Source organism: Jaculus jaculus, chromosome 16 (genome assembly GCF_020740685.1).
Source record: "Jaculus jaculus isolate mJacJac1 chromosome 16, mJacJac1.mat.Y.cur, whole genome shotgun sequence".
Lineage (NCBI taxonomy): Eukaryota > Metazoa > Chordata > Mammalia > Rodentia > Dipodidae > Jaculus > Jaculus jaculus.
The window spans coordinates 65583463-65603306 of record NC_059117.1 but is presented as its reverse complement, the minus strand read 5'-3'; the positions used below and the strand labels follow the sequence as shown (position 1 = coordinate 65603306).

General features: G+C 42.7%; 1 protein-coding gene across 1 annotated transcript; it reads left to right on the top strand.

Moving 5' to 3' along the window:
• The first annotated feature begins 3296 nt into the window (after positions 1–3296).
• Sntn (sentan, cilia apical structure protein) lies at positions 3297–19208 on the top strand. The gene is made up of 4 exons (XM_004661271.2): positions 3297–3421; positions 4975–5009; positions 13683–13822; positions 19050–19208. Exons 1-4 carry the CDS (start codon positions 3312–3314, stop codon positions 19206–19208), a joined length of 444 nt encoding a protein of 147 aa, XP_004661328.1. The 5' UTR covers positions 3297–3311.
• Positions 19209–19844: the final 636 nt, after the last annotated feature.

Genomic DNA, 19844 nt, shown 5'->3' with positions numbered 1-19844 from the left:
CCCTTCCATGCTATGTGATCCAGGGCCAAGTGACATTACCTCTTCAGTTCCCCTCTGCCAAAGGCAGACAGTGGAAGTAGACAGAGCAGTTACTCAGCCGTTCCAGTAAAGCCTCCCATCGTCATTTAAGTTTCACCTAGCATGTGACATTCTCACTGGGACAAGGCATCAGTGTGAAAAGACTTTGGATCAGAGGGTTCTAAATGTACTGTGGACAGGATAAAACCCATCAACCTACTTTGCGCTTTTCTCGTGGGGACCTTCTCCCCCAGAGGAAGTGGGACATTCATGCGGCTGATGCCTTAGGCCAGCCCATATTGCTTTGGATCAAGAGCTGAGCTGTTACCTTCAACACCTACCCAACTTTCCTTGTTTTCTTAGGATGGAGACTTGGAGGTAGCCTGGCCAGTCAGTCAAGCTATAAGGCAGAGAGTTCTGAGCCATGAGCATACCCTGGCAATGTTCTTCTGCACAATCCTCACTGCACAGGTTGTGAGCCAACAATTCCCACAGTGGCCACACAGAAAAGCCAACTGTACCCGTGCTACCTGAGCATTTAGTTAGAAACTTTTTCTCACCTCTCAAACTTAAAGTCGAGTGAAGGAGATTTGTGCTGCATGGCGCCCCTGGGTGAATAGAAAGTCTCAAGCGGTGCTTCCTCAAGGTCTGATAACTGAACATGAGCCCGAGGACAAGGCACCCCTGGTGAAGCACGCCACCCACATCTTCTCCCAAAGAGCAAACAAGGAAGACTTGGGAGTCAAGAGAGTGAACAGAAAATCATGATGGGTAATATCTGGATGAGAAATAGAGATGACACAGGAATTGGTATCTCTAAGTGGCTGATGGCATCTTTCTATATCTTCTGTACTCTCATAAGCTCGTAGGACACTCCAGTACTTTGTGACATCCCCAGTGACATTAAAACTGCACTAGCCTTACACTGCTGTGACCCCCAAGCAAATGTATCATGCGCACTCATCAACAAACCTATATGGAGCCTTTCGTCAAAGCCCTGGCTGCTGTCCCCAAACTGATCCTCAGTGCCCTTACACACTGCCCTCCCATTGCCCAGAGACCAGGTGGATGGAAGGATCTTTTGTCTAGGGATTTGATTCTGTGACTACACCCCAAGTGCTCTTTGGTATTATGAGACTGAAGGGTGGGAAAAATGGTCCACTGTCACCTGCCTGTAGAAACGTGAATGTCTTTAGAAGAATGCCAGCTTTATTTCAAACTTGATAAGATCATCGATATACCTGATTCCTGACATTTGGCCTCCATCACCACCATCTTCTTGACCGCTGTATTTGTTTTGCATCAATTCATCTCTCCCTTCCACTCTATTCTTCACCATCCTCTACGCCCCAGGAGACCAACTCCTGAATATCCTTCTACAGACTCCTTGGCTGGCAGTTTTCCAATTGGTTTAAGTAATTGGAAGTTCAAGTCCAGATCAAAGAATGGGGGTTTCTTAATCCTTCCTTCCCTGCTTTACTTGTGATCTCCCTCCAACCACAAACTCTGCCCAGTAGTCTTTGCTCCAGTTATCCAGCTCTCTCTGAACATCATGCTTCTTTGGGACAAACAGGTGGCAACTTCTTATTGCCATCCATTTCTGAGTGTTTCACACCTAACGCTTCGTTTCCCAACTGCCCAGTGAGTCATCATTTCATGGACACCCCTGGGTTGGATTATGCCTCTTGCCAGGGCTTTAATGATAAAATCATCCTCTCCAGAAGAAGTTATTGATTTCTCCCTCCCATATCACAATCCCATCCAGCTTTGACAAAAACTCTGTGGGGAAAGCATTATTTAATAGATGAAAAGGCAGACTTTGCTGTATTGAAGGTTTTGTCCCAGCGAATGCAACTAGTGAGTGGCAGAGACAAAATGCAAACCCAACTATTTCTACTGTAAAACCTATTTTTAGCCATTGCCAAGAGCTTCCAAGTGTAGTTCACATCAGAACCACCTGGAGTGTTTGTTAAAAATCTCACCCAAAGTGTCCTTTTGAGGAAACCAACTCCAGGTTTGTTTGGGTTTTGGTTTTGAAGCAGGGTCCTATTCTGTAGCCTAGGCTGGCCTCAAAACCTATGTCCTGCTGCCTCAGAAATCTGATTGCTGGAACTACAAGCAGGCACCATCACGGCTGTTCCACTGACAGATTTTCATCTGAGCAGTGAATTTGGCTCGGCGTCGATCCAGATCCACGGGAGTGAACGGACTGCCAACGGGGTAGGTAGACACTGAAACTGACCAGCGTGGGCAAAAGTAGTTAGTGTGGCCAATCAGCCTCTCACTCCATCCCAAATTTGAGTAAAAATGCTGAGCAAAGGAGTTAAGAGGCAGAGAGAAAAGAGAAATGAACATCCACGAAGAGAAGAAGCCATGGGAGTGTGTTACAGTCATGCTAACTGAGGTGGCAACCAGCAGCGTCCCCGAGGCCACCTTGCAAACTGAGTAACAACTGCTACAGCTGCCTCTGCGACTCCGCTCTCCGCCCACTCAGGAGTCATTCAAACGATCAATCGGCATGCCCTCTCTGAGTCGGACTCATTGGACTGAGTTGACCCAAATGCCACTTCTCACAGAAAGAACTCTGTAACCCACCCAGAATAGTCTCTCCTGATCGCCTCTCTAAACCATGACTCCCACCAAAACTGGTGTGATCTTTCCAAAATGTGAATCTGATGTCTTTAACCTTCTAAATTAAAACCCACAAATGGTTCCCCATAGTTTTGATGTAGATGAATAATTTCCCACTGTGATCTGCAAATCCTTGCATGGATAAGACACCAGATCCCTCTTCAGCCTCCACTTGAGCCTCACCCTCCATCGCTCTGACCCTTCTGCTCACCTTGCAGGACCTGTCACAGGCTGCTCCTTCTCCCTACAACCCAGAACATTTGCCCTCTTGCCTAGTTGATCGAACCCGTCTTCAAGTATCACTTCCTCGGGGCTGCCTCCTGGGGCACCCTGACTGAGGCAGTCTCCTGCCATGTGCCTTGCTTAGCACTCTTCCTCACAGATGGGACATCTTAAGCAGCTAGTTGACTGATATTGGTCATTGTAATAAACTCTGATATTGGGGTCTGAGTCTAATCTGCATCACTGTTCTGTCCCCCCTCAACACTCTGACCCTAGGAGATATGCAAATATTGATTAAACACACGAATGGTTTAATGTTCACATGCAGGAACAGTGGGGAAAGTTCTTCTAAAGGAGGCATTGTGTGGTCGCCATGGAGTGAACACCAACAGTAACAGTGAGCAAGTGACTGCTGCCGAGGAAGAACAGGACAGCCGAGTATGGGCGGCTGTATGCACAACACCCAGAACCACGCAGGCCACTCAGAAGGGGAGCCCAGGCCTTCGGCAGCCCCAACATCCACTTTCAGGGCTAGAAAAATGCCCAAAAGGTAGGTGGCACTTGGGTCTCTTTTCCTGAATTTCCATTTAATCTGCTGGTGTGTTTCTAAGCAGTTTATGTTGACAGCTTGGTGGCCAAGATACTGAAAGTCTGCTGCCTACTAATGACCCAAATCCTGCTCTAAATCACATTGGAGAAACAAAGAGAATAAACCTGCAGCTTTGACTACCAACTGAAAAGATAATGTAATTACACATATCTTTGATCGCTTCCCAGGAACCTTGTGGAAATCAAACTGTGTATTGATTTTCACTGTTCAGCAGTCTCCCAAATTACTCAAGACAGAGGGAAAGCATTTTATATTATTCAAATATATATTAATAGGTTGAACAAATGAAAACAATGTTCTTTATCATGGAATCTCATTTAGAAGACAGACTTTAGTTCCAAAGTTTTGCATAGACCTAACAAGTGTGAGGTGCTCTGCTAGGCAAGAGGTGGGAAATGCTGGGCTAAAATCCTTAGCTGGCTTGTCGAGGGCCTCACATGCTCATGGAGGAGATGGAAAGTCATTCAGGTCAATAGAAAATAACATACCGTGTGGCAAGCGCACATTGCGAGAAGTGAAAAGATGGCACGTCCTATGAAGGACGTAGAATAGTCTCTCCTGATCGCCTTTCTAAACCATGGCTCCCACCAAAACTGGCATGATCTTTCCTGTAATTCCCACTCTCCTTAGGTAACAGCCGAGATCCTTTGAGATTCTTCATAGGGATCAGCATGCTTTAGCCCTGGCCCTGGTCCTCAGTGCTCCTCCTCACTGTCTCCTTCTTTCTCTGCTTTCCAGTTTCCTTGGACTCCTCTGTCAGACTATGCCTGTTCTCACTCCATTCTCTTCCTCTGTCTGAAACACTCTTCCTCCTTCTTTACTGATGCAGTGGCCTTAGTTCATTATTCTGACTACGCTCAAGTTAGCATGTCTCCTCTCTGTATCTGCGTTTGCAATATTCTGCACTGTATTGCCTATTGACTATTCCTCTTCTGCACTAGATTTTAAGCCACAAGGGAGCGTGTCTCAATTGTCCATAGACACATGCCACTCTGCAGGAGAGTATTCAGATGCTCAGTTAGGTCGTCTAGCCAGCTGGAGCAAATGACCTTCAAACTCATGAAGACACTATAGTTCAGAGGGAGCTCTCCAAGTCTGTGGGAGCTGTACTCCATGCAGCTATGGAGGGACACACGATGAAGATGGAAACCTTGCTATCTTCAACACGTGGCTTCCAAAGATGACTTCCTGATAACTGCTATCTTTCCAGCATGAGAAGTTCACAGGGAAAGTGGTCTCCTGTGCTCCTTTTCCAGTTGAAGGAACTTAAGTCACAAGGTCATAATAAGACAAGGATGTGTGGGCTAGAGGTAGTGATGGCTGGTCACTATGTGGCAATAAAAAGAAAGTATTTGGGTAGACATATGTCTCACTAGAATGATCAATGAGTATCTATTGAAAAACAATTTTGAAATTATCACATTACTTTACTTACATGCTGATCTCATTGTCCAACTCCCAGAGTGACGGTGTTTCCTCTAATTTGTTGACAGTGTTTCAATATCCAAACAACTGGCTTCAATAAAAGGTAAGGCAGACACTTCCTGCTCAGGATCCTTCCTGTTTTATAGGAGTTTTGTCTTCTTTCCTTCTTGTAAGCTCTGTAAATATTGTAAAAATCTTCCTAAACTACAAAAAAAAAAAAAAGGTAAGGCATGAACTACTGTGTTGTGTGTATCTTTCCTCTGTGACAATATGCCTGAAGTTAAAAATAACAGGACATCAACAAATTCCAGAGATGTGAGGAACTTATGGGTAAACATCAGGCATTCATGAAGCAATTTTTGAAGCTAGAACGGAGGTTTAGTGATGGGAATTAGCTTGCTCAAATTTCGGCTTCCTGCTAAAGGTAAAGCATCCCCTGACTCCTGACTCAATGTTCTTCTCCATGGCTCCAGTTGCTTCTCTATTGGAAGCATCCTCAGGATAACAGGAGCAGAACTGCTCTGACTCACAAATGGTCAGTGGACCACAGGATGCACTCAGCCTCCAGTTGCTCTTGTTGGTTTAGTAGAAACATAGCATGGCCAGCTCCCCAAGTACACCTACTTGCCTTTGGATAAAGTATCTTTAGAAGTAACATTGCCATGGAAATGAAAGTGAGGGGGATGAACACTCGTATACTTAGCTATTCTTAATTCTGAAATGTATGGCTTAACATCTGTCCCCAGCCATTACCGCATTGCCATGGTTTTCCTTCTAGATGGATGTCCAGTCTTTTTTTCTAAGATTTATTTTTATTTATTTATTTAAGATGGAGAGGGAGAGAGAGGGAGAATGGATGCGCCAGGGCCTCTAGCCACTGCAAACAAACACCAGACGCGTGTGCCCCATTGGGCATCAGGCTTACGTGGCACCTAGAGAATCAAACCTGGGTCCTTAGTATTTGCAGGCGTGCACGTTAACCCTAAGCCATCTCTCCAGCCCTGTATGTCCAATCTTAATAGCAGGGACTCTTGGTAATTTTATTTCAATTAATTTCTATCCTGATAAAATGTTTTTTCATGTTTAAAACACAACAGGTCTGCCATTTCTGTTTCAAAAGTATACATACTTTCAGATACTTTTGAAATTTCAATCATATCACTAAGGTGATTTCTTCCCCTGAGAGGCCAGGAGAGACTTGTAGTGATGTCACCCTCACTGTCCCCACGCCATTCCTAGCACTGGACTCTTTAAAGTGGACACTTATTCCCATGCCTAGAAAACCACAGGAGAAACGTGGTTTATCTTCTTAGGATACGTTTCACTTAATGGTAAGTACTCCCAAGTGTTACTGAAATCAAACAGATCGATCATGGAATTGGAAACACATTCTCTCAGCAAGATATTTGAGCTCATGCCGTTGAGTGATTGGGGTGTAGGGATGAAGGGTGAGTATATAGATACACGCATGCCTCTAACACCTAGTTTTATTTTCAGTAAGAAGTAATAGTTTCTAGGAAAACTATGCTTTTCGTTACAGTGTATACTAACTGGATGAGCTTGGGAAAATGACTTCTGTTCTACAGGTCTTCGCTTTTTCATGTGCGAAAATAACCAATATTATGGAATACTCTAAACTGAGGTAATGGTGGCACCTCACAGAACTAAGTGTGGTATTTTAGTGATGCTAACATATCAGGGACTTGGGTGATTAATGTTTAGTGCTCTTTGTTTTAAGACATGGGGGGGTTGGGAAAAAGAGGTAAAATATTGCTATGAGGTTCAAGTCAGCTCAGTTTAACACATAGATATGAAGGCCTATACCACATGTCCAAAAACAAATGTCAAGGTAAGTAAAATGTGGTAATTTTCCTCAGACAGCACATAGCCTGGTACCATACTGTGGCTGCCATTAGCCACATGGAGCTACCAAGTTAAAGAAAGGTCAATAGTCTGAATAAAGATCTGTAATAGTTATAGGGTAAGAAAAAGGAAAAGTAGCTGGGCGTGGTGGCACACACCTTTAATCCCAACACTCAGGAGGCAGAGGTAGGAGTATCAGTGTGAGTTCAAGGCCAACCTGAAACTACATAGTGAATTCCAGGTTAGCCTGAGCTAGAGTGAGACCCTACCTCAAACAAACAAAAGAAAAAAAAAACAGAAAGAAAGAAAGAAAAACACAAGGGGAGTCTGGAAAGATGGCTCAGTGGTGAAGGCATTTGCCTGCAAAGCCTAACATCCAGAGTTTGGTCCCCCAGTGCCCATGGAAAGTCAGATGCACAGTGGTGCTTACATCTGTAGTTCATTTGCAGCAGCTGGAGGCCCTGGTGCACCGATTTTGTCTCTCTGTCTCTCTTCTCTCTATCTCTCTCTGCTTACTAATAAGTAAAATATTTTTAGGGGCTGGAGAAATGGCTCAACAGTTAAAGGCTTGCTTGCTAGCAAAGCCTGAGGGCCCAGCTTTGATTCCCTAACACCCACATAAAGCCAGATGCACAAGGTGGTGCATGCATCTGGAGCTCATTTGCAGGGGCTAGAGGCCTTGGTGTATCCAATCCCTTGCTCTCATTCTCTCTCGCTCTCCTTGCAAATAAGTAAATAAATAACTAAAGTTCACTTGTGAAAAAAAAATTTTTTTGAAAAGGGAAAGTAGGGGAGGGAGGGAATTACCATGGGATATATTTTATAATCATGGAAAATGTTAATAAAAATTTTTTAAAAAAAGGGAAAGTAGGAAAAAGGGTTTATAATCTCTCAGTAACTTATGTTGATTACCTATTAAATAATATTTATGTTTATATTTTATTTATTGAATGAGTGAGAAAGAGAGAGAAAAAGGCAAATAGAGAGAGAGAGAAAATGGGTGCACCAGGGCCTCCAGCCACTGCAACCGAACTCCAAATGTATGTGCCACCCTGTGCATCTGCCTTACATGGATACTGGGGAATCAAAACTTGGTCCTTTGGCTTCCAAGGCAAGTACCTTAACTGCTAACCTATCTCTTCAGCCCCTAAATAATAGTTTAATATTAAGTAGCATAGCACCAATATCAATTTTACCTGTTTCGTGTTAGTCTTTTTAATGTGTCTATCACAAGGCTTTAAATTATGATTGTGGCTTGCATTATAAGTCTTTTGGGCAACATTGAACTAGAAGATAACTAAAATATAAATAGAATATTTATTGTAAGAGTTATTGACATTTTATGTTTTAGGAATGATGAGGGATCAAAAGAGGGAACTGTCACATTTTCACATTTTGGGGGAGTTTAGGAAAGAGCTCTGTGTAATAATATATGGCCTGAAAACCAAACAAAACAAAGCACTGAGAGGTGTTGTGCATTGGAGTGAGGAACCAGTTTGCTTGTGTGCTACTTAATCTCTCCATGTCTCCATCTCCTCCTCTAACCTGACCTACTCAATGGACTAAATGAGTTAAATCACATGGTTCCATTCAGAGAAGATTGCTAGCCCCTAAAGAATGAGCTCTAAAACTTTTTAAAAAATATTTTATTGACAACTCCTATACTTACAGACAATGAACCATGCTATTTCCTTCCCTCCCCACTTTCCCCTTCACAACCCCACTCTCTGTCATACCCCCTCCCTCTCTCTGTTAGTCTCGCTTTCATTTTGATGTCATCATCTTTTTCTCCTATTATGAGGGTCTTGTGAAGGTATTGCTAGGCACGGTGAGGTCATGGAACCCTAAAACTTCTCATCCCTATTTGTGGATTGTTCTTCCAATACCATTCATATTTTATGCCCAGAACATCTCATGGCTGGCAATAAATGTCGATGATAAATACTTGTTAGGGACACAGAGTGTGCACGGAACTGTAGTGTAATCCCCAGTTCAGAGGTCTGGCAAACAGTAAAAGCAGACAGCATGAAGTAACCCAGGAGAGCAGCCACCCCACCACCTCCACCCTAAATCAAGAAGCCAACACAAACGTCCGAAGAGACGCAGCAATCTCTCCCTCTTGTAATCTTACTTAATCCTCTACAATATACCTTCACATCCTAGTGGGAAGTTAGGCAGCAGCCTGCTGGGTTCATTAAGGGAAGAATCAAACTGTTAAAACTGCAAACCAAAAAAGTCCAAGGAAAATATTATCAGTGGTGGTAGTACTAGCAGTACGCTTTATCTCTTATTTTAAATATTTTATTTCTTTTTTAATATTTGATTTTTATTTATTTATTTATGAGAGAGAGAGATTGAGAGAGAGAGAATGGGGGTACCAGGGCCTCTAGGTATTGCACACGAACTCCAGACCCATGCTGTACCTTGTGTATCTGACTTACATGGGTTCTGGGGGTAGTCAAACCTGGTCACTTAGGCTTTACAGGCAAGTGCCTCAACAGCTAAGTCATCTCTCCAGCCCTCAAATAGTTCCTTGTTCTGTTTTACCATCACCATATGCTATTTTATCATCGGGAAAAAATGCAAACTGTATTTTTAAGAGACAAATGAGAAGTTTGATGCGCAGACATAGTCTCAATTCACAGTATAGTTCGACATGAACTTCATCGGGCTGCAAAATACCTGGATTCCACAACTAACGCAGGGATGACCTCATAAAATATCTTCCAGAGTTGCTCATCTTTCTGTAAACTGTGCAATCAGACACACCTTTAAGCCTTTCATTTCTGACTTCTTAGCAATGTGAGGATTCTTAAGCTCTCCATGTGTAGGTTTCTAATATGTAAAACTGAGACCCCAAGAGGGCTCACCTCAATGTATTTCATGAAGCAGTAAATAAGATTATTCTTGAAAGAGACTAGACACATGCATAGTAACAAAGGAAGGCATCCATCATCATTTGCAAACTCACTCAGAGCTTGAAATTCCATTCGATTCTCACCAGGCATGCATACCCAACAGAAAATCAGTGCCTCCAGAAAAATAAATAATAAATAAGTCTCCAACCTAGAAAAGCAGGTCATCCTAAAACCCTACCACTTGATTATTAATGAGTAAATCAACTGGTTCAAATTACATGAGAAGCATTTATTACTTCCTAAGGAATCCACATGTTTTCTGCAACCTATTTGCTTCTTCAAAATAGACTTTATTCTTCAGCTCCTTAGATTCAAGACTACCACCATTACAATGAAACAGATTGAGACAAGTTACTCCATCACTTCAAATACACACATACACACACACACACACACACACACACACACACACACACACACCAAGCATATTTTCTACAAAAGTAGAAAAACAGTTCAATGAAGAAAGAATTGTGTTTTCAACTATTGGGCAGAATAATATGTCACACCCAGATTTAAAAAAAAAAATCAACCTAAGTCTTATCAAACCTTATTCAGAAATTAACTTACATGTTGGAGAGATGACTCACTGGTTAAGGCACTTGTCTACAAAGCCTAATGACTAAGGGAAAATTCCCCAGTGCCCATATTAAGCTAGATGCACAAAGTGGCGCATTCATCTAGAGTCTGTGGTAGCTAGAGGCCCTGGTGTGCTCATTCTCCCTTTGTCCCTCCTCCCTCTGTTTGTGTGTATGTGTGCTTGCAAATAAATAAATTTTAAAAATTAATTTATAATAGGCTTTTAACTTAAATGTAGAACATAAAGCTGAAAAAGAAAAAAAAATTATTAGGAAAAAATAGAACTAAAGCTTTCAAAAGAAAAAAATTTAAAAATTAGACTTCAAAATAAAAGAAACTTTTTTCTTACAAAGACTCCATTAAGAATGTTAATATATAATGTTCAGACTAGGAAAACTATTTTTATATATCATATCCAATAAAAGACTTGTATCTTAAGTAGATACAGAATTCTCAAAATTTTAAAGGTTTAAACCTTCAATTTGTAAATGGGCAAAAATCTACCAATAGAGACCTCAGTAGATATTTTACCAAGGAATATATCCAGATGACAAATTCATCACATGAAAAGACTTTATTATCAGTAGCCATTAGGAAGACAGAATAAAGCTACGCTGAGGTACATTGAGGTCAAAAATGGCTAAGATAAATAATAGTGACCGTATAATAAATAACAGTGTGGTGTCTCAGGCCTGTAATTCCAGTGCTAGAAAGTCTGAGGTAGGAGGATTACCATGAGTTAGAGGCCAGGCTAAGCTAGAGTAAGTTTCAGGAAAACCTGGGCTGGAATGAAATTCTGCTTCAAAAAAAAAATGGTGACAATATCAAACATTGGAAAAGTTAGGGGGAAAGATGAATTATTCATGCATTATCAAATATATACATATATATATATTTGTCACCTTTGTTTTCCAGTCCTAAGGAAATGCCAAGCACACAGGAAGTGCCTGATAGAAAAGTCACTTTAATCTAATTGAGCATCATTCATTGATTTCATGATTTCTGCACAATGTCTTAGCTGAAAGCAGTTAGCTGCTGTATCTATTTTCCTCTTATTCATTCATTCAACAGTATTGATTCACACCTGCTAGGTAGCAGTCATCAGTGTTGGTCACTGGGATATGGAGATTGAAAGGAAGGTGTGGCCCTGAGCCCTTGCTCTTGGCATCTCCAACAACTTGGGGTCTCCAGTGTAACTCAGGGCTCATGCACACAGCTTCGCACAGTGGCATCTCATGGTCTCCACACAGAGACTCTCACCCTGCCTCATGTTTTTTTTCAGCCTCAGCAGCTCCCTGGAACAAGACTACATGACCCCGACATCTTGGACCTTTTATTCTTCTGAAAACCAGTATCCATAGGGGCAATGCTAAGTTCTGCTGTCAGACTGATTTGAAGTCTGGAACCATTTGAACCCAGCTATAGATAGCAGCCTCTGTATACTGACCTTGAAAAACAGAGACTTCCTGCATCCTTCTTCTTTCAGGCCTTTTCTTTGCTAAACAGTTTGCATCCTTGCCATCTTGAGCCTTCAATCAATTGGGCCTTACACTCAGGGCATCTTTCCATTGTCCCAGGGAAGACCAATTGGTTTATTTATTTATTTATTGTAAACAAGTATCCAATTTAACTTTTTTAACTTTTTTTTTTAATTTTTGACTTTTTAAGGTAGGATCTCACTAGCTCAGGCTGACCTGGAATTCACTCTGAGGTCTCAGGGTGGCCTCGAACTCACAGAGATCCTCCTCCCTCTACCTCCCCAGTGCTGGGATTAAAGGCGAGCATCATCATGCCCAGCTTAAATTTTTTTCACTTTTTATTGACATTTTCATAAATACAAACAATTTACCATAATCATCATCCTCTCCCACCACCTCCTTCCCCACCTCCCACGCCCCCTCCACTGACTCCATCCTTCTTTCAAATTAGTCTCTCTTCTATTTTGACGTATTGTTTTTTTACCTCCTATTATGCAGGTCTTAGGTACATAGTGTCAGCCACTGTGAGGTCATGAGCATCAAGGTCACTTTGTGTCATTGTAAGCGCTCCTCCCCATCCTTTAGCCCTTACGTTCCTTCTGCCACCCCTTCAGCAGTGGTCCCTGTGCCTTGGAGGATATGACAGAAACATCTCACTTAGTACTGAGCACGCCACTGCCACTTCTCAGCACTATGGTGAGTTTTGAGTCGCCCCATGGTCACAGGTTTTAACAAATACACCTGATGGGGCTGCAGTTTCTGTGCTTGGGATTTTAAACTTGCTGACATTTCTTTTTGTGCCAAACTTCAACATTTTTATATCCTTCTCCTCTGCATTTTGGGCTCTCCCTCTCCCCCACCCCTCAATCTCTCTTGAGCGGTACATCTGAGAATAGAAACTAAGAGAATCCACACCACAGATGCACTTGATATTTTCTCCACCAAAACCATCACCTTGGCTCCAGTTCTCAGGACATGAGCAGAATGCAGTCAGGTTCTTTGCCAGAATATTATCAGGACTGCCTCTGGCCCAGCTCCCAGTAGAGTTCCCCCCCCCCACCCTGAGACTTTATCACGAGCTGAGCCTTCTCTCCTCTTCCAAATTCCCACCTGGATGGCCTCTGAGCACTGCATACCGCATTATGAGGCTTCTCCGCTCGAAAGTTCCATGCTCGTCATAGCCCTGCAAAGCACGTCCAGAAGCGTAGGAACCACATAGTCAGGTTATGGCAGCGCTCGCCCCACTGCTTAGTACCCAGTTTCTGGATCAATCACCTTCTTGATGCTGAGACAAAATACTTGACAGAAATCAACTGAAGGAAGGAATATGGATTATTCGTTTTATAATTCCAGATTACAGTTCATAGTGGTAAGGAATGCACATGAGATTTAAAAAAAAAAAACACCTTACAAAAATCAGTTAAGGACAGAAGGTTTCCTTCTGCGTGCAGTTTCAGGTTACTGTCTGTCACATGAGGGAAGGCACAGTGGCAAGGGCTTGAGACAGCTGGTCACATCCAATCCACAGTGAGGAAGCAGAGAGTGGAAAGTGCTGGTGTTCAGCAGTTCATGGATGTATGTATAAAATGAGACAATATATATATATATATATATATATTTTTTCCAGGACACACCCAGAGTTAAGGAGGGTCTTCCCACCTCTACTAATCGAATTGTCACAGGCACTTCCAGAGGCTGACCTAACCCAGACAGTCTCTCACAGATGATTCCAGGTCTTGTCGAGTTGATGATCAATTCACACCATAATATCCCCACATCTGAGTCACAAGAAGGGGACAAAGGGCCCAAGCACTGGGTCACATTGATGTACACCTTCTGGACCTATTCCAAGTTCCTTACAAGAGGCAATTCCATGTCTAGACAGAGTCTTTTCTGTTCTGTTCTGGGATATAAAGTCACTTCACATTTCTTCTCTCATAGATTTGAAGAATGGCTCGGAGCTTGAGAAAGCTATCGCCACTGCGGCTCTCATTTTCATAAGCTCTTCTGGCCCTGATGGCAAACTTGGCAAAGACGCTGCCAAAACTCTGCTGCAAACCCAGTTTAAACATTTCACAGAGGTAAGAGAATTAACTTGCATGAATAAACAGGGACCAAGCCATACAGCAAACCACTCGAGCTCCCATTTCATCAACAAATGTTTACTAAGCACCTGCTGTAAGCCAAGAAGTGAGCTGGATACTGTGCCTAAACAAGCAAAAAACCCATTAAGTAAATATGCTACTGGCCGTGGTGGCTCACATTTATAATTCCAGCAGAGGAAGGAGGATTGTCACCATTCCCAATCCAATCTGGACTCCATAGTGAGTTCCAGCCAGCCTGGGATACAGAGTGAGATGCTGCCTCCACAAAAGAAAAGAGAGAGAGAAGGAAACAGGGGAAAGACAGAAAATGAAAAGAAATATACTTAAAAGTTATCAGCAGTATACAGAAGACATAAATGAGTAGAGCACACATTGCAGTCCTAAGGCAGAGGACCTTTGTTGGGGTGAGAGCTCAAAGAAACTTTGAAAATTGAAGGATGGCTAAGATCTGATAGGTAACCAGGAAGTAGCTGGGCAAGGAAGCCCAAGAATAATGGCATTCCAAGCCGAGGGAGTGGCATATGTGTAAAGGCCCAGAAGCAGGTCAGTGACATGGAAAGTGAGTAAGCGTGTAATAGGAGGAGAAGGAGAGAGAGAAGTGGCAGGAGATGCGGACCTCCAAGTCCGGAGAAGGTGAAACATTGCAGAGGCACAGCCTCAGAGGAGGGAGGAGGCAGAAGTGGTGTCCAAGTTCAATTCTAAGAAGTCATACCACACGTGGGACTGGGAACAGACTGGGGTGCAGGTAAGGGTGGGACAGAAAAGGAAGAGGGAACCATGGAGAAGCAGTCTGAGCGGAAGATTGGAAAGGTCTGGACCTCGGGGATGAGGACAGAGAGATGGAGTCAAGCTTGAAATAGAGATGGGAAAAGAGAATGAACGAGGTCTGAAAACTGATTGACTGTGTGCACCAAGGATGGGGAAAGCAAACCCAGGCACGGCAGGTTTTCCTTTGAGGAAGAAACGGTCGGCAGTCCACTCCCAGGGAAGAGACAAGAAGAAAGTAGGGACCTGGGGAGGGAAAGATGGCTCAATGAATGACAGCACTTTCTGCATGAGCATTAGAACGTGAGCTTGAGCCCCAGCACCCCAGCTCAAACCTGGGCATGGCCATGGATGCCTGTAACCCCAGTGCTGAGAAGAGGTAGGTGGGACAGTTGCTGGGGCTGACTAGTCAGCCAGTCTGACTGACAAAATGTAAGCCCTGGTTCCGTGAGAAACCTTGTACCAAGAAAACTAAGCAGAAGATAAATAGAGAAGAACTCCTGAACCCTTCCTCTAGCCAATGCATACATACACATGGGACATTTGCATCCACACATATATATGTGTGTATACACACACACACACATAAGAATTAAAATGTGGGGGGCTGGAGAGATGGCTTAGCGGTTAAGTGCTTGCCTGTGAAGCCTAAGGACCCCAGTTCAAGGCTCAATTCCCCAGGACCCACGTTAGCCAGATGCACAAGGGGGCGCACGCGTCTGGAGTTCGTTTGCAGTGGCTGGAAGCCCTGGCGTGCCAATCCCACACCCCCCCCCCACCGCCCTCTCTCTCTCTCTCTCTCCTGTCTGTCACTCTCAAATAAATAAATAAATAAAGTAAACCAAAAATATGTTTAAAAAGGAAATACAATGTGGAGCTGGAGGGATGGCTTAGAGTTTAAGCACTTGCCTGCGAAGCCAAAGGACCCAGGTTTGATTCCTCAGGACCACAATAGCCAGATGCGCAAGGTGGCGCATTCATCTGGAGTTTGTCTGCAATTGCTGGAATCCCTGGAGCACCCATTCTCTGTCTGTCTCTTCTCCAGCTCGCTCTTGTGTGCTCTCTCTCTCTCTCTCTCTCTCTCTCTCTCTCTCTCTCTCTCTTTGCAAATAAATAAATAAAATAAAAATTCAAAAAAAGGAAATAAAATGGAGAATAAGCAAATGTGAGATGCATCACACACACACACACACACAAATACAAAGAAAAGTCAGGCATCATGGCACACTCCTTTAATCCCAGCCCTCTGGAGGTAGAGGTAGGAGGATTGCCATGAGTTCAAGGCCACCCTATGACTATGTTGTGAATTCCAGGTGATCCTGGGCTACAGTGAGACCCTACCTCGAAAAAACAAAACAAGGAAGAAAGGAAGGAAGGAAGGAAGAGAGAGGAAAGGGGGAGAATAAGCATATATAAGGTGGGATTGAGGAAGTAATGACTTCCATTAAGACTCATCAGTTTTAAGATATCATGACAAAAAAAAAAAGATATTTTGATAGTTTCCACTGGGCAACTCAGAGAATAGCAGGATATGTGAACTGAGGAGTCAGAAAAGAGGTCTGCATTTGAAGTGTAGAAATATGAGTTGATAGAATATAAGCTGTTATGAACTTAAACTGTCTAGCATGCACTCCTGAAACTTCAACCACATGAATATTTACCCTTAAGATTTCTTCCACATCTGCACAGAGCCTGTATTATCATTTACTTTTTAACTATGCCTTTATATTTTTCTTATTTTGGGGGGAGATTTGAGGTAAGGTCTCACTCTAGCCCAGGCTGAGCTGGAATTCCCTATGTAGTCTCAGGGTGGTCTGGAACTCATGGCACTGACCCTCCTACATCTGCCTCCTGAGTGCTGGCATTAAAGGCGTGTGCCACCACGCTTGCCTAAGGCGTGTATCACCACACCTGGCTCTTAAGATTTTTTTCTCTACCTAAATAAATTTGTTATGTAAAGATAGCTTATCATATTCTAAATGTGAATTCAATGAGTAAAAGTAGATTATAGAAGAAAATTAATGACTATTAAGTTTTAGTTAACATTTTTTATTACATTCCCTAAAACTGCCTCACATTCTATCATAAGTGTAGCCATACTGTGCAAAGTACTGGTCCAGGGAGATTTTATAAAAAGAAAAGAAGGGGGCTGAAGACATGGCTTAACAGTTAAGGCACTTGCCTGTGAAGCCTAAGGACCCAGGTTTGATTCCCCAGGACCCTAGTAAGCCCGATGCACAAGGTAAGGTGGTGCATGCATCTGGAGTTCGTTTGCAGTGGCTGGAGGCCCTGGTGTGCCCATTTTCTCCCTCCCTCTCTCTCTCTCTCTCTCTCTCTCTCTCTCTCTCACTCACTCACTCTGTCTCTCTCTTTCTCTCAAATAAATTTTAAAAAACAGAAGGACTACTTATAAAGAGGAGGTGGCTCAGTGGATGAAGGTTGGGATAAAGGGACGGAAGAGAGTAATAAATAGAAAAGAAACACAATCAAATTACAGTATGTTTATGTATTAAAATTTTCAATAAAAATGTTTACAAATTTAAAAAATATATGTGTATGCACTCACAAATATGCAACCATATCATATGATATACATGCCACATGCCACACATATCATATGGCACAATACATGTATCATATGGCACACATATTCTATAACACACATATCCAATATATTCATATATTAAACTCCTCAATTACAAATATTTTTAAAGAAAAGCTACTTGTAAGCAGAAACATTAGGTAGAAGCTGACGAGAGAAGCTGAGAGAGTCTTTAAATACAGGAAGTTACAAATAAGTCTTGTAATATTTGTCTGCCTCTGCTGACAAAATAAATGGAACATCCCAGAGAAAGCAATAAGCTCAGAAGATCTTCAGAAGCCTTTTAACACATGAAAATGAGGACTTCTTGGGAACATCAACTTGATGAATGTTACCACCCTTCTGAGACATCAGAGGAAAAAAAAATTAAAAACGTTTATAAGAAAAGTGCCTTCAGCCTCATGTCCCTCAGTGCCAGTAAACCCAAGAAAGACAGCCAGCTTCTGCAAAAGACACACCTAGGCTTAAGTGTAATCCTGGCCTCTGCTCAATACGAGATGCTCCAGAAAGCCAAGTCATAGTTCAGGGCACTCAAGAGGGCAGTTCGTTGCAGAGCAGCTTCCAGCATCTTAGCACCTATCCCATCAGACAATACCGCCTCTACATAATAGAACTTGTATTGAAAGGCATTGCTAAGGAGATACAAAATGAGGATGATTAGTTGTGTCCCAGAAGGGACTAGACCTCAGTTAGCTCCTAATCTTTCAAAATGCAAAACAAAGACAAAAGACAGACTAACTTACACACAGGTGTCATCTTTTAGCAAGCTGGTCTGTCTCATGACCAGAGTGCTTTATCTTAGAGGCTGACTCTTTCCAAGTAGCATTGAGTTTTCTCAAAGCAAGGATCTAAAGATCCCTTGGCCCTCACTAGTAAGGTGGTCTCTGGGTGCCAGACAGCCTAGAGAAGCAAGGACAAGTCTTAAGTTTGTGCAAGGAACGTGTGTGTCATCTTTCCACAAGTCCCCTCCAGCACTGGGTAATGGGCTTTGCGGCTAGCATGTGGGGTTGAACTAAATGAAAATCCGGCTCAATATTACAGAGAATCGGACAACTTGCAGTTTTTAATGTCGTGATATCAAGCTGTAGTTTGAAACCAAAAGAGCCTCTCTCAATTTTTGTGCTATTCAAATGTTTTCTTGCAATCTGTTTATGGTAACGCTGAGCTTGGGTATAATTTATGATCAGGCTAAATGCTGAACAATGTTCCAAAGCAAAGCGCTTTCTTTTAGCATAATTAATTCTCTATTTCTGGATAAATTGACAGTTTGGAGAACATCAAAATATACCTGCCATGGCAAAGAGGTTATATTTTGAAAATGTAAAACCAAAATAATATCTGTATCCAAAGAAAGGTAGAATGGCTTAGAGTGTGGGCTCTGAAATCTAGTGAACAAGGCCACAGATCTTGGTTCTGCAGCAAAAATTGCTTCACTTGGGGAAAATTATTTAGTTCCATTTGTGCTGGCTATTGCATCTATACAACAGGGATAGTAATCCCACATACAGGGTAAGGTCACTGTGAGGATTCCGTGAGACAACCTGTTAAAAGGTTTCACAGGGTTCATAACTACTAACCCTGGCCATGTCATTATGGTTAAACATTTTTATTTGTGCGTGTGTGTGTGTGTGTGAGAGAGAGAGAGAGAGAGAGAGAGAGAGAGAGAGCACACCAAGACCTGTTGCCACTGTATACAAACTCCAGATGTGTGCGCCCCCTTGTGCATCTGGCTAACGTGGGTCCTGGGGAATCAAACCTGGACCTGCAGGTTTCGCAAGCAAGCGTCTTCAGTCCCTCAGCCATCTCCCCACCCCTCCTTGTGCTTTATTCTCACAGAAAATAGAAACCAAGGCAACATACCAAGACATCCTTTCTGACCTTGATGAACATACAGAAAACAAGCTGGATTTCGAGGACTTCATGGTCTTGCTTCTAAGTGTCACCGTCATGTCAGATCTGCTACAAAATATCTGGAGTGTGAAAATTATGAAATAAACAGCATTTAATATGCAGTTGGACAAAATGGTGGCAAAAAAGTCAGTGTCAGTTGATTGAAGATTTTTCTGTTTTATTGGCAATTCATTGAATGAATCAAATCATGCATGTGGTGGTTTGGATCAAATGTTTCCCCATAAACTCATGTGTTTTGAATACTTGGTCCCCAGCTGGTGGCAATTTTGGAGATGAAGGCTTGCTGCAGGAGGTGTGTTGTTGGGGGTGGGCTTAGGGGTGTGATAGCCAGTTCCCCCTTTGCCAGAGTTCAGCTCACTCTCCTACTGCTGTTGTCCACCTGCTGGGGCAGAGGTGACATCCAGCCTCTGCTCATGCCACGCTTTCTCCAGCCATCACGGAGCTTCCCCTTGACACTGTAAGCCAGAATAAAAGGTTTCCTCCCATCAGCTGCTTTTGATTACTACAGCAATGCATTTGGGATGGTACATGTTACTGATATTCAGACACAATTGGGCCACAAAAGTTTAAACACAGTCTTCAGAAATTCTTGACTACTATTGCTAAGATGCTTTACATTGACAACATCACAAACTGGGTACCAGTGAACAGCAAGTCCCTTTTGCTGAGTCATTCATGACTTACCATTTTTCTTAAAGACTTCAAGCCATTCATTGATTC